We start from the raw sequence: 16,632 nt of genomic DNA on the forward strand, positions 1-16,632 counted from the left end.
GAATTCAAATTAGATTAAAAAGTTAAATGTAAGACCTACAACTATAAAACTACTAGAAGAAAACATATGGGAAAGCTCCATGATACTGATCTTGGCAATAATATTTTTGAATATGACATAAAAAGCATAGACAACAGAAGCAAAAATAGGCAAATGGGATTACATCAAACTAAAAAGCTTCTGTACAGCAAAGAAAACAGTAAACAAGGTAAAGGACAACCCACAGAGTGAGAGAAAATATTTGCAAACCAAACAGCTGACAGGGGATTAATATACAAAATATATAAGAAATTCAAACAGCTCAATAGCAAGAAAACAAATAACCTGATCTTAAAAATGGGCAAAGACCTAAACAAACATTTCTCAAAATTATATTTAAGTGGACAACAGGGAGGGTGTATGCTTGCGTTAACTCTCTTCTTCCACCTCGTTGCACTCCTGAGAGCAAGATGGGCCACCAGCAGCTGTACTGGAGCCACCCGTGAAAATTCGGTCAGGGTCCTTCTCTTGTTGAGTCTGCTCAAACCGGCACAGTCTGATCCGGAAATACGGCCTCAATATGTGCTGGCAGTGTTTCCATCAGTACGCAAAGGATATAGGTTTCATTAAGTTGGACTAAGTGATCTTCCTTGAATGGATTATCCAAGGCATCTACGCAACGAAAAACCACAATAGCTCTTTGCACATAAAATAAACATTAATAAATAAATAAAGGGACAACAGGTACATGAAGAAATACTCAGCATCTCTAATCACTGTGGAAATGCAAATTAAACCACAATGAGATATCACCTTACACCTCTTTGAATGGCTATTATCAAAAAGATTAAAGATAAGAGTTGGCGAGGATGCTGAGAAAAGGAACTCTTGTACATTATTGGTGGGAGTGTAAATTAGTATGGCCATTATGGAAAACAGTATGGAGTTTTCTCAAAAAACTAAAAATAGATCTGCTCCATGATTCAGCAATCCTACTTGTGGGAATATATGAAAATGCACTGTAGTCAATATGTTGAATGAATAGCGGTATTACTCACAATTGCTAAATTCAGTCTAAATGTCCATCATCAGATGAATGGGTAAAGAAAATGTGATCTATAAATACAATATTTAGCCTTTAAAAAATGGATGGACATTTTGTCGTTTGTAATTCCAAGGATAAAACTGAAGGACATTATGTTAAGTGAAATAAGCCAAGCTCAGAATGATGAATCTCTCGTGATCTGATATATGTCAAAGCTAAAAAAGTTGAACTCAACAATAGAAAGTAGAATGTTACCAGAGGCTGGGGCAGAGGGCAAGAGAGAATGGGGAGTTGTTGGTCAAAGGGTGCAAAGATTGAGATAGACAAGAGGAATATGTTTTGAAGTCTATTGAACTACAGGGTGACTGTAGTCAGTAATAACATATTGTATATTTCAGAATAACAGAAAGAATAAAATTTAAATGTCTCATCATAAAAATGATAAGGGAGATGATGGATGTATTAATTAGCTTGATTTAATCACTCCACATTGTAGGCATGTATCAAAGAGTCACACTGTACCCGTTAATATGTATGAGGTTTGTCAGTTTAAATAATAGTAAAAGGAGGGAAGAGATATTTTTTCAGACAAGAAGATGCAAATATTTTAAGGTATCAGTTCTCTCTGCATTGATCTATAGATTCAGTGCAATTCCATTCAAATTCTCAGCAGAATTTTCTTAGAACTTGACAAGTCAATACAAAAATTTATGTTGCAGAGCAAATGGCCATGATTGCCAAGGCAAAACTGAATAAGAAGTGAGGAAAATCAGCCTAGTTTATACCAAAACATATCCCGGAACTGTGGTGATTAAGCCACTCAAAATTATTGGCACAAAAGTGGACAAGTAGACAAATGGCATAGAGCAGAGAGCCCAGCAACAAATCCAAACCTAAACAGAAAGCAGAGAGCCCAGAAACAAATCCAAACCTAAACAGAAAGCTTACTGGGTCAGAGGTGACGGTGTGTGTATTAGTGTGTAAAGGAAGGTCCATTCAGTAAATGTTGGCACAGTCATTATCTGTTGAGAAGAAAATTAAATAGAACCACTACTGCATTTTATAACAAAAATAAAATCAAAGTATTAAACCTATGGGAGAATTTATAGAAACCTATAAATTTTCTATAGGTGAATCCTTAAAGAAGAATTGAATTGTGTCCTTTGTTCACCGATAACTAAAATGTCTGTGGGATTGTTTTTCAGATACCTTTTTCCAGCCTGTATCATGGTACCTGGCTACCAAAGTACTGGGAATACTCTGCTGTGGCCTATTTTTTGGCATTGTTGGACTGAAGATTTTCTTCTCCAAATTCCAGGGTAAGCGAGAGAGAGAAGCATGGGCCGGCGACTTATTCATGGTTCCAGCAGGGACAGGATCAGAGATGCTCCCACATCCCAGCTGCTTCTCTTCCTCTAGTCCTAGCCTCCAGGGGCCCAGGCCCAAAAAAGCAATCACCCGTCTGTACGGTATTCGAACAACTCTTCCTCTGCAAATATCAACTACGACAGGCCCTTGCTACTTCATTTAGGACAAATAATAAGGGGATGAATGATTTTCAGTACCTATAGAGCTTGGATAATTTTCCATGAACACCACCAAGATTCCTATTAAAAGGTTTTAATGTGGTGAACAAGTTCATAAAGGAAGAAGTCAAAGTGGCTGACAATAAGATAAAATTATATTCAGTCTCAATAAGACTTTTTACCCCCAAAACCAATTTCTTCCCCCTTGGGAGTGACACTTTTCCCCGGGGATGAGGCCGCCCCCGCCTCCCCTCCCAGCCGCCTTCTGCCATCTCCATCCCCCCCTCCCCTCCCAGCAGCCTTCTCCCACCTCCATCCCCACCTCCACAGCATCCCAGCTGTTGTCCTTCTCCTTAGCATGAACCTTCCTGATCTCTTGCTCCCCCCAGACAGCTACGCTCCGTGCAGGGGCTGCGAGACGAGCACATGTAAGTGTTCTAGGAGAGGCCCTGCCCTTCACACCATGGCCATCCCACCTGTGCAAGCAGCCAGGGTCATGTTTGTACCTTGCACACTCCTGTGTCCACCACTGAATATACTGTTTCTGTTTCAGGGAAAATCCAGGCAGAATTGGGTAAGTGTGTGTCACGTCCTGAGCCTCCCACACATGGTTCTCCCGGGTCCCTCCCTGATCCAGAGCGTGAGCCTCTGGAGACCCCGGCTCCAGGCTGGACAGGAAGTACCGGCAGGGGCAGGAGAGCAGCTGCCTCGCTCTCTCCATCCACGGCTAATGAGTTGCCCCTCAGATATCTGGAGGGCTTAGGATAGGCCTCAGGGCCTGGAAGTCCCTGTCTGTGCCTGTTGCCCGTTGGTCCGCTCTGGGTGTGGTGGGGGGAGGTGTTGATCACACGAGGAGATGAGCTCTGAGGGTGCGTGGACCACAGAACCTGAGAAAAACTTGGTGGGTGATCCTCAACCTCCCTGGCCTGATGCTTTGAGACTTTACCCAGTCCTGTATCAACCACTAAATCGTCTGCTTTTTGTTTTGTGGAAACTGCAGGATAAACTGGGTGAGAATGTTATCACATGCAGGGCTTTCCTCCCATGCTCTCCTTGGGCCCCGCTCTGTGACGTCAGCCTCTTCTGTGTGTTTTGTTTTTGTTTTTCAGACTGGAGAAGAAAGCACAGACAGGCAGGTAAAAGCAAATATTCCTCTTCCCACACTTATGACTCCTTTCCAAGTCTCTCGTTTATGGATTTTATATCCGGAGGCCCACGGGTCCCTGCAGAGCCAAGCTTGTGATGGGAACTCTGAAACTTCAGATTCTGGGGGAGGTGCATTTTGTAGAGAAGCCCACAGCCTTCCTCAGATCTCTGGAGGGCCCACGACACTCAAAAAAGGTCCTAATCCTTGGTGTCTCCCTTCTCCCTGAGGCCTGTTTCCCACCTGAGCACTGAACTGCCTGCTCTGTCTGCTTGCTTTCAGAATTGAGAGATGCCCGGAAACACGCGGAGTACGGCCGCCTGGTGGGTGGCCCAGTGGGAATCAGGTGGACATGAGGCTGAGGCTGAAGGGACAGATACGGGAACACAGAGTGATGCTGAGACCCATCCTGCCTGCAGATGGAGAAACTGGAATGCTTGATAGCTCCCAAGAGTGCAGTGCCCCCAGACACACTTGTTCCCCTGGGTCTAGGGGAGGCAGGAGGCTGGGAGATAGAGTGGCACAGTTTCAGGGGATTGAGGGGCACTAGTGACTGGTCAGGGGTCTGAGCTGGGGGAAGGAAGTGAAGTCAGGTAGAAAATTCTGAGTGGGAGGAAGTTAGATAGTGGGGTCCCTCCAGCTCTTATGAAACAAATAGTTTTATGTGTGAAGGGACAGTGGCAGGGTTGGGTGATATGCCGAGATTGGGACGTGATATTGGGACATTTCTAGACGTTGATGGGTCCTCCAGGCTGCACTGGTGATGAGAGAATCTGAAAGGCAGTGTTGAGGAGAGCTCAGGTCGAGGAGCCTGTATGCCACCCGGAGCCGGTGGCGGGGAGAATTAGAGCCCACTCTTGTTCCAGCCCAGATTTCCTCTTCAGTAACTCAGCCTCTCTCCCCACCACACCCCAGTGGAGGTGACTCTGGACCCGGAGACGGCTCACCCACAGCTCTGCGTTTCTGATCTGAAAACTGTAACCCATAGAAAAGCTCCCCAGGATATGCCTCCCTCTGAGAAGAGATTTATAAGGATGAGTGTGGTGGCTTCTCAGAATTTCCAAGCAGGGAGACATTACTGGGAGGTGGACGTGGGACACAATCAAAGGTGGTACGTGGGAGTGTGCCGGGATGGCGTGAGCAGGAGGAAGAAGAGAGTGACTTTGTCTCCCAATCATGGGTACTGGGTCCTCCGAGTTGAAAAAATTCGTATTTCACGTTAAATCCCCATTTTATCAGCCTCAGCCCCAGGACCCCTCTGACACAAATAGGGGTCTTCCTGGACTATGAGTGCGGCACCGTCTCCTTCTTCAACATAATTGACCAGTCCCTCATTTATACCCTGACATGTCGGTTTGAAGGTTTATTGAGGCCCTACATTGAGTATCCATTCCATAATGAGCAAAATGGGACTCCCATAGTCATCTGCCCAGTCACCCAGGAATCGGAGAGAAAGGTCTCTTGGCAAAGCGCCTCTGCAATCCCAGAGACAAGCAACAGCGAGTTCTCCTCACAGGCAACCACGCCCTTCCTCCGCGGGAGTGATGCGTGGGGCCGAATCACACCTCACATTCTTCTTTAGGATACTAAGGTTTCTCTCCCAGATCCGAAGTCCCACAGCGGCCAGCCAAGGTGGCTTCCAGATGAAGGGGGACTGGCCTGTCCATATGGGAGTCAGGGGTCATGGCTGCCCTGAGTGGGGAGGGAAGAAAGCTGACATTAGATTTAGTTTACTCTCACTCCATCCAGCTAAGTAATCTTGAAATAGTCACCACCTCTCAGGTGAGGAACAGTCAGGAATTCCCAACTCACAGCCTGTGGTGTAGATTAAGTAGACAATGAATGTGAATCATGCTTAGATCTTGTTGGTGACAGAGTGTATCCTAATGGCTTGTTGATTATATTACACTTTTCATAAGGTCTTTGCTTCTTTCTTTCACATGAATTTATTGTTCCCTACTTCAAATCACCCATGAAACAGGCACGTGCTCTGTGCCACAGCCAAGGAATTATAGGGAAGGGGGCACTGCCATTTCATTCTATAGAGCCCACATTACCTTCATACCAAAACCAGACAATGACATTACAAGAAAAGACAGGAAAACTACATGTCCATATCCCCCATGAACTTAGACACAAATGTTCTAATTAAACTTTTAGCAAACTGAATCCAGCAATACATTCCAAGAATAAGACATCACTACCAAATGTGGTTTTTCTCATATGTGGCTTAATATTCAGATATCAACAGTATAATTAACCACATCAACAAACTGAAAAAGAAAACGATACGATCACTTTGACAGATGCAGGAAAAATTACACCTGTGAGCAAAGAAGCCACACAGATGACAGGCCACGAAAAGACGCTCCACGTCACTGTGGGCCCACAAAACGTCACTATGTAGACAGCCCACGAAAAGCCACGTGCCGGCCCAGGAAAGATGCTCAACATCACAGTAATTGAGAAAACTCAAAACAATAACGAGATACCATTCCTACCTATTGGAGTGGTAATACAATTACATGGAATGATCATACCCAGTGTTGGCCAGAATGTGCAGAAGCGGAGACCCATACCCTGCTGATGGGAATGCTTGGGTGTAAAATGTAAAAATGATTTTGGAAAACTGGCAGTTTCTTTAAAAGTAAACAGTCACTTAATGTATATGGTCCAACCATCCCACTCTTAAGTATTTGCCAAGAAAAGGAAATGCATGTCTTGACAAAGCCTCGTGCATCAATATTCACAGAACCTCATTCTAATAGTTGAAAGGTGGAGACAGCCGGATACTCACAACAGATGAGCAGATAGCCGAACCGTGGTGCATCCATGCATCAGGGGCTCCATGACAGTCAGCAATGAACTCTGCTGGAAGGGCAGTGAGGTTCGTGCCCACAGCTATTGTGGGTGCAGGAGGTGTTGAGACTCTGTGGTGAAAAGAGTCTGGACAGAAGAATACCCAGTAGATCCAGGTGAGCAGCCGAGAGTCAGCCAAAGGCATTGGCCAAGGTGAAAGACCAGAAGGCAAAGGCTCGGCCTCCCGGTGGCAGCTCATGTTCCTGCTGCAGTGTCAGCTGTTGTGAGGACAGTCAAGCATCCAGCAGGTGCAGCGGTGCACTGAGCACTGCCAAAGCGCCCTCTGTCCAAGCCTAGGCCTTGGTGACCCAGTGTGAGCTGGAGGCGTTCTGGGACCACACCTGGCTGGAGTACCTCCTGCGTTGCTGTGACAAAACTGAAGATTCAAGCAGGGGAGTAGGGCTTCAGGTGGAAAACAGCCACTGGGCCGGCTGGGTGACCAAGTGTGTGGATGGCCACGTACACCTCATCCCGACTATGAGCAAGGAAATGAAGGAGTCTCTCTTATCCTCTGGGAAATAAAAGTCTTTGCCAGTGGCCCTCACAACAGCTGGCACTGCAGTGGAACATGAGGCCACCTGGGAGGCCGGGAGCCTTTGCCTTTCTGGTCTTTCACCTTGGCCACACCTTGGCTGAGTCTCAGGCTACTCACCTGGATCTACTGGATATTCTCTGTCCAGACTCTTCACCACAGAGTCCACCACCTCCTGCACCCACAACAGCTGTGTGACGACCCTTCACTGCCCTTCCGAAGAGTTCATTTTTTTAAAAGGAATAGGAGGCTGGGCGCGGTGGCTCACGCCTGTCATCCCGGCACTTTGGGAGGCCGAGACGGGCGGATCACGAGGTCAGGAGATCGAGACCATCCTGGCTAACACGGTGAAACCCCGTCTCTACTAAAAATACAAAAAAACTACCCGGGCGAGGTGGCGGCGCCTGTAGTCCCAGCTACTCGGGAGGCTGAGGCAGGAGAATGGCGTGAACCCGGGAGGCGGAGCTTGCAGTGAGCTGAGATCGCGCCACTGACCTCCAGCCTGGGCGACAGAGCGAGACTCCGTCTCAAAAAAAAAAAAAAAAAAAAGGAATGGGAATTTTAGTCTTTTAAGCCAGGTTTACGAAGGAAGAAGTTAAGAATGGCAACAGGCGAAAGGCACGCGTCACCCTCCTCCGCACACCGGGTCTTTTATGTTCCAGTCCTAAAAAGTGAAATGGAAAAACTAGCGCTAAGTTGGGTCAGGGATATTCCAGGAGAGGGTTTCAGACATCAGGTTTCATGTGGCAGCAGGATCTCTCTTGTAACAAGCCAGAGCCCTCCACGCTACCAAATTCCTCTTGCCACACAGGGACCACCAGCTGGCAGGTTAGATCTGATGGTGTTTGAGGAGAGGTGTTTCTGTTTGTTGTCACATCCTGTTTCCCAAAGTGTCACCGCAACATTTCCCACAACCTGTCACACAAAACCCATGAGGTCACTAGCTTGGGGGGAAAAAAGTTTTCTGGGTCTTTGTTTTCTTGATTTTGTGTCATGTATACGTGGAATAAAAGTTGATTTTAAGGTGTGGAATTGGGAGGGAGAGCAGTTTGGATAAGAACTTTGAAAGGTTCCTCGTGGATACTCTTTCTGCCCATCAAGATGTGGATGTGCAGTTCTTCTGCAAATTATGACACATTGCAAATTATTACACACTGCATCTTTCAACCTGGAGACCATGCGAAAAACACAAGAGGCAACACAAGAGGTCACACTAATTATGGGAAGCAGAGCTTCCCTCTTACTGGCTAATAGGCCTTGAGGCTGCCTGGAGCAAAATGACAAGAAAACCTTACAGCAGCACTTTTCCCCTCAGAAAGAAGGGGGCTTTGACTGTGATATATACTAGTATCCTGGAACGAACAGTGAAAGAGGAGCTGTTGGCTACTTGCTTATAAGAGAGTTATGATGCACTGAATCTGGAAAAACCTGGTTTTCATAGAACAGAATACAATGAAAGCCTAGATCCAGCGTTGCTTACCTAGCCCCCTGAATTAACAATCGAGACAAACCTCTGGCAACAGGAGGTAAGGGAGGGAGAAAAATAAGCAACTTGGGCTAGGATGGGCGGTGACTCCCTTAGAGCAAAGGAGAGGCAGCCCCCTACTACCAAATGCCATTTTTGCCTGGGGCCTTTGTGGCATCCAGTGTTCCTGCCCCAGCATGGCATCTTACTGTTTTGATAGCAAACTCATTGTATTTTTACCAACTGAATACTTGAAATGATAATATAGCCTGTCCGTTTGCTGTTTTCAGGCTGTGATATATTTTCCTAGTGGTTTGATTTTAAAACTAAATGAAGTTTAATTTGCTCCCTGCCCCTCAAAAATGAACTATTCATGCACACAACATGGATGGAGTTCAAAATAACTACTCCCAGTGAAACAAGGTAGACAAAAAAAAATACAGTCTGTGTGATTCCATGTATATGAAACTCGAGAGAATGCAAACTAATCTACAGTGAGAAAGCACATCAGTGGTTGCTTGGAGGGGAGGGAGGGGCGGGAGGAAGGCACAAGGATGCTTTTGGAAGTGACGGTATATTCACTATCTCGATTGTCACTTTGGTGGTGACGGATTATGGACATATTCATAAATCAAATATAATCAAATTGAACACTTTAAATGTGTACAGTTTATGTCAACTATACCTTAATAAAGCTGCTTTTAGAAATATTAAGCACCACGACCAACAACAGCCAACAGCTATTGGGTCACATACTACAGGAGAGCGTTTTAGACCTCATGTTTCATGTGGCCAGTGCTTGTGCTGGCAGCAGGGATCTGCCTTGTAACAAGCCAGAACCCTCCACAGTTCCAAATGCTTCTTACTACACAGGGACCACCGGGCTGGACAGAGAGAATATCCAGAAGATCCAGGTGAGCAGCCTGAGGCCCAGCCAAGGCGTGGCCAAGGTGAAAGACCAGAAAGGCGAAGGTTCCTGGCCTTCGAACCTCATCCTTTGAGTGCTATGCCCATGTTTAAAAATGTATGCTTTATTTTAAAGAGCAGTTCTAGGTTCATAGAAAAGTCACATGGAAAGTACAAAGAGTTCCCATATACCCTCTGCCCGCACAGGTGCATAGCTCTCCCTACTGTCCACATCCCACCAAGAGTGGAACATTGCAACTACCAATAAACCTGTGTTAACACCTCATTATCACCCAAAGTCTGCAGCTAACATTAGCATTCACTCTTGGTGTTGTACATTCTATAGGTTTTGGCAAATGGATAATGACATGGATTTATCATCACTGCATCACACAGAATGCTTTCTTTGCCCCAAAAATCCTCTGTGCTCTGCTATTCCTGCTTCCCTCACCACTAACCTCTGGAAATCACTGGTCTTTTTACTATTTCCAGAGTTTTGCCTTTTCTGGAATGTCATATAGTTGGAATCATACAATATGTGGTCTTTGTAGATTGTTTTCTTTCACTTTATAATATGAACACTCACATTTTTAAAATCACAGTAATATGCCTGATACACTACTATTCATTTATTGATTTTATGGAATGTCCAAGTCTGTGGGTACTCAGGTACCTGAGCGTAGACAGTGTCAAGAGGGGGAGAGGGATGTGCTTCTTAACGCAGCATCTGCTGAGTGAGAAGAGGTGACTGCCAGGTGATTGGCAGCTCCCAGGAGGTGCCAATGTTCAATCCCTCTGGCCTTACCCCAGGGAGCTTGAGGGTGACTGAAGTGAAAATCCACAGGGTCTTCCACAGTCCCTTCTCCGTAGCGCTGGGAGAGTGTGTCTTAAAGCAGCTGTAGATGGAATACCACTTGGTTAAAAAGAAGGAACAAGCTATTGATACATGCAACATTTTTGATGTATCTTGAAGGCAGTATATTCAGTGAAAAAAGTCCATCTCACCAAGTTACATAGTATATGACTCCATTTACATAATATTCTCAAAATCACAAAATCATAGAGAGGAAGAAAAATAAGTGGTTTCCAGGAATTAGGAAAGGGGGGAAAGGTGTGTGTTTTAGTCTGTTTTCACACTGCTATAAAGAACTACCTGAGACTAGGTAATTTATAAAGAAAAGAGGTTTAATTGACTCAGTTCTGCATGGCTGGGGAGGCCCCAGGAAACTTACAATCATGGCAAAAGGCAAAGGGGAAGCAAGGCACGTCTTACATGGCGGCAGGAGAGAAAGAGAACAAGGGGGGACCTGCCACATGCTTTTAAACTGTCAGATGTCGTGGAACTCACTATCACGAGAACAGCATGGGGGAACCACATCCATGACCCAGTCACCTTGCACCAGGTCCCTCTTTTGACACATGGGGATTATAATTTGACATGAGATTTGGGTGGAGACACAGAGTCACACCATATCAGAGTGATTTATGGATGCACATTGAGGGAGGTCTTCAACAGTGATGGAATAGTATGTTTTTTCCTTGAGACGGGTCTTGCTCTGTCTCCCAGGCTGGAGTGCAGTGGTTTAATCATAGCTCACTGCAGCCTCAAATTCCCAGGCTTGAATGATCTGCTCACCTCATCCTCCTGAGTAGCTGGGACCACAGGCATGTGCCACCATGCCCTGCTACTTTTTTAACTTTTATTTTTAGTAGAGATTAGCTTTTCCTATGTTGCCCAGGCTGGTCTCAAACTCTTGGGCTCAAGGGATCCTCCTCCCAAAGTGCTGGGATTACAGGTGTGAGCCACTATGCCTGGTTTGGAACAGTATCTTGTTTATGATGGTGGTTACTTGAATCTATGTATCTAATAAAATTGCACAGAACTACACGCACGTGCATACACACACACACACACACACACACAAATGAGTGCATGTAAAAACTGGTAACACGTGAATTAGGCCTGGAGTATAGTTAACATATTTATATCAATATCAATCTCCTGGTTTTGACATTGTGCCATAGCAAAGCTGCATAAGATGTTGCCATTACCTTAATTTAAAAAAATTGTTAACATTGGAGAAAGCTTGGTGAAGGGTACTCAAGACTCAACAATTTTTGCAATTTCCTGGAAATTTATACGACTGTTTCAAAATAAAACAAAAATTTGTAAAGTAGCTTTAAAAAAACAACATTTATTTGGCCAGGCGTGGTGGCTCAAGCCTGTAATCCCAGCACTTTGGGAGGCTGAGATGGGCGGATCACGAGGTCAGGAGATCAAGACCATCCTGGCTAACATGATGAAACCCCGTCTCTACTAAAACACACAAAAAACTAGCCGGGCGAGGTGGCGGGCTCCTGTAGTCCCAGCTACTCGGGAGGCTGAGGCAGGAGAATGTCATAAACCCGGGAGGTGGAGCTTGCAGTGAGCTGAGATCCAGCCACTGCACTCCAGCCAGGGTGACAGAGCGAGACTCTGTCTCAAAAAACAAACAAACAAAAAAACACATTTATTTCAAAATGAAGTTGGGTTGTTGAAATAAATAAATGTGTGTGAAACAGAGTTTCAGAGATTCAACTGGTATCGGCCCACATCAAATGACAATGAAATAGAAGATTTTTTAAAAATTCTGTAGCTTCGAATATCAGAACAACTATCTTCAACAAATCAAAATTGAATGATGCCATTAGCTGTGCCATCCAAACTAAATAAGGACTAAAATCATGAATAAGAAACTTGGAACAACAGGTGATAAAGTTAACATTAATGTAACATGGTAGTCAGACTAGAAACAATAAGTGCCAATATAATGAATTCCCCCACAAAACATCCCAACCACCAGTTAGTTTTCATCATAGAGATGATTAAAACAAACTCAAGCAGCGACAGACAGGAGCACCAGGCCCAGTGGCTGCTGCTCAGGCCCAGGCTGGTGTCAGGGGCCAAATCTTCGCAACATGGGCTTTTAGAAGCTCCGGAGAGCCTGCCTCCTGGTGCAGCCATTGAGCTTCCCACCTTAGGACAGCAGTGAGAAGCAGGACGGTGGGGCCCAAATCAGGAGCTAAGTGCCCCCGCTGTGCCTGGGGAAGAATGCAAGGCTCCTGAGGCACCTCAGGGAGAGGAAGCAGAGCGGGTTGTAGTCGATGAGCTGAGTCCAGGGGCCAGAGGGACAGAGGGAGCCGAAGGAGCACGTGGTAAGTGGCAGAGATGTTGGCAGGTTCCCTGTGTGTGCTTCAGGGAGTAATAAATACTCCCAGAAACTACCAGAAGACAGACATTAGAGATAGGAGGATGGACTGCTGTGAACTGTCTAGGAACAAAATAGCTGAGAGGGCACTGTGGAAGGAGGTGTCAGAAAATTAACTTCTGAAAGGAAAGGAGAGAGGGCTAGGACGGCCTTGGGCAGCCAAGCTCATACAGAGACGTGTGAGAGAGAGAGAGAGAGAGAGAGAGAGAGAGAGTGTGTGTGTGTGTGTGTGTGTGAGATGTAAGGAGAAAGGAGGAAAGAAGTGGGGGTAAAAGTGAAATTTTCTGAGCTATTCTGTGGTTTTGTTCTCTTACAAGGCCAAAATAGGAAGAAAAAGAAAATAAAACTGAAGAAAAAACAAACAAACAAACAAAAAACTCACACAAAAAAGCAGCAGCAACGTCACTCACACAGGAAACCTGACTTCACATCCCAGATCTGCTTGGGATGTAGAGAAGCCCATGTGACTGTTAAACATGGATTTTTATCAAAGTAATGCAAACTAATATTTAAAGGAGGTTTTAGGCCCGGTGCGGTGACTCACGTCTATAATCCTAGAACTCTGGGAGGCCAGGTGGGTGGACTGCTTGAGCCCAGGGGTTCGAGACCAGCCTGGGCAGCATTGCAAAACCCTGTCTCTACAAAATATACAAAAAATCAGCCAGGTGGGTGGTTCGCGCCTGTGGACCCAGGTACTCGTGAGGCTGACAGGAGGATTGTTTGAGCCTGGGAGGTTGAGGCTGCAGTGAGCTGAGATCACACCACTGCACTCCAGCCTGGGTAACAAAGAGAGAACCTGTCTCAAAACAAATAAACAAACAAACAAACAAACAGAACCCCTCCCCCCACAAAAAACCAAAAGCATGATTTTTTAAAAGCATTGTAATAAAAAGCAATAGTCCCCCAGTGCCTTACTACAGTGTCCCTTTCCAACCCACCCCAGTGTTATCCCCACAGGGAAAACTTTATGGCTTCTCGATTTGGTTCTTTCTCCTTATGGCTAAGTTACTTGTTTCTTCTTTTGGCGTTTTATTTCATTTTATTTTATTTTATTTATATATTTAATTTTTTTTCGAGACAGTCTCGCTCTGTCCCCCAGGCTGGAGTGCAGTGGTGTGATCTCGGCTCACTGCAACCTCCACTTCCCGGGTTCAAGTGATTCTCCTGTCTCAACCTCCTGAGTAGCTGGGACTACAGGCACCCGCCACCACACCCAGCTAGGCTAATTTTTGTATTTTTAGTGAGACAGGTTTTCACCATGTTGGCCAGGCTGGTCTCAAACTCCCGACCTCAGTTGATCTGCCTGCCTCAGCCTCCCGAAAGTGCTGGGATTACAGGTGTGAGCCACTGCGCTCAGCTATTTTGTTTTCTTTTTAATTGACAAAAATTGTATATATCTGTTGTGTACAACATGTTGTTTTGAAATATCTATACAGTGTGGAATGGTTATAAACAGCTAATCATCATATGCATTCCATCATATACTTATCTTTTTTGTGATGAGAACACATGAAATCTATTGTTTCAGTAATTTTCAAGAATACAATACATTGTTATTAACTATAGTCACCAGGTTGTACAATAGATCTCTTAAATGAATTCCTCCTAACTCAAACTTTTTACTTTTTGACCAACATTTCCCCAAACTTCCCATACACTCAGCCCCTGGTGAGCACCATGCTATTTTTTACTTCTGTTAGTTCAACTTTTCTAGACTCTACATATACATAAGATCACGCAGTACTTCTTTTTCTGGGCCTGGCTTATTTCTCTTAATATACTGTCCTCCAGGTTTATCTACGTTGTCACAAATAACATGATTTTCTTCTTTTTAAAGGTTCATACTACTTCATTGTGTATCTATATACATACATAGTGTCTACCCACACGTACATACACATACAGAATGTTTAATATTTTCTTTAGATAAATGTTTTTGTATATACACATTTTCTCTTTCTTTTCTTTCCTTCCTTCCTTCTTTCTTTCTTTTTCTTTCTTTTCTTTCTTTTTTTGAGTTTCACTGTTGTCAGCCAGGCTGGAGTAAAATGGCGTGATCTTGGCTCACTGCAACCTCTGCCTCCTGGGTTCAAGCGATTTCTCCTGCCTCAGCCTCCCAAGTAGCTGCGATAACAGGCATGGGCCACCGTGCCCGGCTAACGCCTGTAATCCCAACACTTTGGGAGGCCGAGGCAGGTGGATCATCTGAGGTCAGGAGTTCAAGACCAGCCTGGCCATCTCTACTAAAACTACATTTTCTTTATCCCTTTATCTGTTTACAGACACCTGGGTTGATTCCATTTCTTGGCTGTTGTGGATAATGCTGCAATGTACATGGCAGTGCAGCTCTCTCTTCAATATACCAATTTAAACTCCTTTGCATATACACCCAGGAGTAGTATTACTTACTGAATCATAAGGTGGTCATATTTTTAATTTTCGGGAGAATCTCCATGCTGTTTTCGATAATGGCTGTACTAATTTACATTCCCACCAACAGTGTGCAAGAACTCTTTTTTTCACATCCTTCACACTAATCTTTCATCATTTTGATAATCGCTATTCAAACAGGTGTGAACTGACATCCCATTGTGATTTTAGTTTGTATTTCTCCCATGACTGGTGATGCTGAGCATTTTTTCATATATGTTTCAAACATTTAAATGTTTTCTTTAGAGAAATGTCTATTCCAGTTCTTTGCCCATTTTTAAATCAATTTTTTTTTTTTTTTTTTTTTTTTTGCTGTTTAGTTGAATTCTTATACATTCTGGTTAGAAATTCCCTATTGGATGTCTAGTTTGTGAATATTTTCTCCCATGGTGTGGGCTGTCTCTTCACTCTGTTGTTTCTTTTTTATGCAGAAACTTTTTGTATTGATATAATCTCATTTATCTATTTTTGCTTTTGTTGTCTGTGAGGTTTTACACAAACAAACCATTGCCCAGATCAATGTCCTGAAGCATTTCCCCAGTGTTTTCTTCTAGTACTTTTGTAGTTCCAGGTATCATATTTAAGTTTTTTGATCCATTTTAATTTGATTTTGTATATGGTGAGAGATGGGGCATCCAGTTCATTCTTCTGCATATGGATATCTATTTTTCCCAGCACTATTTATCAAAGAGACTTCCCTTTCCCCAGTGTATGTTCTTGCTGCCTTTGTTGAAAGTGAGTTGACTGTAAATGTACGGATTTGTTTTGGGATTCTCTATTTTGTTCTGTTGGTCTATGTGCCTGTTTTTATGTCACTACCATGCTGTTTGGTTACCAAAGCTTTGTAGTAAATTTGGAAGTCAGGTAGCGTGGTATCTCCAGCTTTGTTCTTTTTGCTTAGGATTGCTTTGTCTATGTGAGGTCTTTTGTAGTTCCATACACATTTTAGGACTCTTTTTCTATTTCTGTGAAGACTGTCATTGGCATTTTGATAGGGATTACATTGAGTCTATAGATCATTTTTGGTAGTACGAATATTTTAACAATAATAATTCTTCCAATCCATAAACATTAGAAATCTTTCCATTTATTTGTTTCCTCAAGCTTGTTTTATCAGTTTTTTGTAGTTTTCATTGTAGAGTTTTCTCACCTCTTTGGCTAAATTTATTCCTCGTTATTTAAATTTTTGGTAGCTATTGTAAATGAGACTGCTTTCTTGATTTCTCTTCCAGATTGTTCGCTACTGGCATATACAAATGCTACTGATGCTTGTATGTTGATTTTGTATCTTAAAACTACACAATTCATTTATCAGTGCCAAGAGATTTTTGTTGAAGTGTTTCAGTTTTTCTAATTATAAGATTATGTCATTTGCAAACAAGAACGATTTAACTGCTTCCTTTCCAATTTGAATGGACTTTATTTCTTTCTCTCACCTAATTGCTCTTGCTAGGGCTTCCAGTACTATGCTGAATAAAAATATTGAAAGTGGACACCT

The 16,632-nt window shown here is 43.9% G+C and overlaps 1 protein-coding gene, 1 long non-coding RNA gene and 1 pseudogene across 2 annotated transcripts in view; 2 read left to right on the forward strand and 1 right to left on the reverse strand.

The window, feature by feature from the left end:
• Positions 1-5,612, forward strand: part of BTNL8 (butyrophilin like 8) — a 47,166-nt gene extending 41,554 nt beyond the window's left edge. Inside the window, 6 exon segments of the mRNA XM_031666697.1 lie at positions 2,230-2,343; positions 3,104-3,124; positions 3,660-3,686; positions 3,977-4,000; positions 4,607-4,891; positions 4,894-5,612. Coding sequence (XP_031522557.1) covers positions 2,230-2,343; positions 3,104-3,124; positions 3,660-3,686; positions 3,977-4,000; positions 4,607-4,891; positions 4,894-5,276 — 854 coding nt within the window. The 3' untranslated portion in view covers positions 5,277-5,612.
• On the forward strand, positions 286-2,223 carry LOC116275009 (annotated as a pseudogene).
• The window catches only part of LOC116275010, a 36,731-nt gene continuing 25,371 nt past the window's right edge, over positions 5,273-16,632 (reverse strand). Inside the window, exons 3-4 of the long non-coding RNA XR_004183945.1 lie at positions 10,262-10,352; positions 5,273-5,386 (exon numbers count right to left, since the gene is read on the reverse strand). This is a non-coding gene — a long non-coding RNA (uncharacterized LOC116275010). The remainder of the gene's footprint in view (positions 5,387-10,261; positions 10,353-16,632) is intronic.

Source organism: Papio anubis, chromosome 5, assembly GCF_008728515.1.
Source record: "Papio anubis isolate 15944 chromosome 5, Panubis1.0, whole genome shotgun sequence".
In the NCBI taxonomy this organism is placed as follows: domain Eukaryota; kingdom Metazoa; phylum Chordata; class Mammalia; order Primates; family Cercopithecidae; genus Papio; species Papio anubis.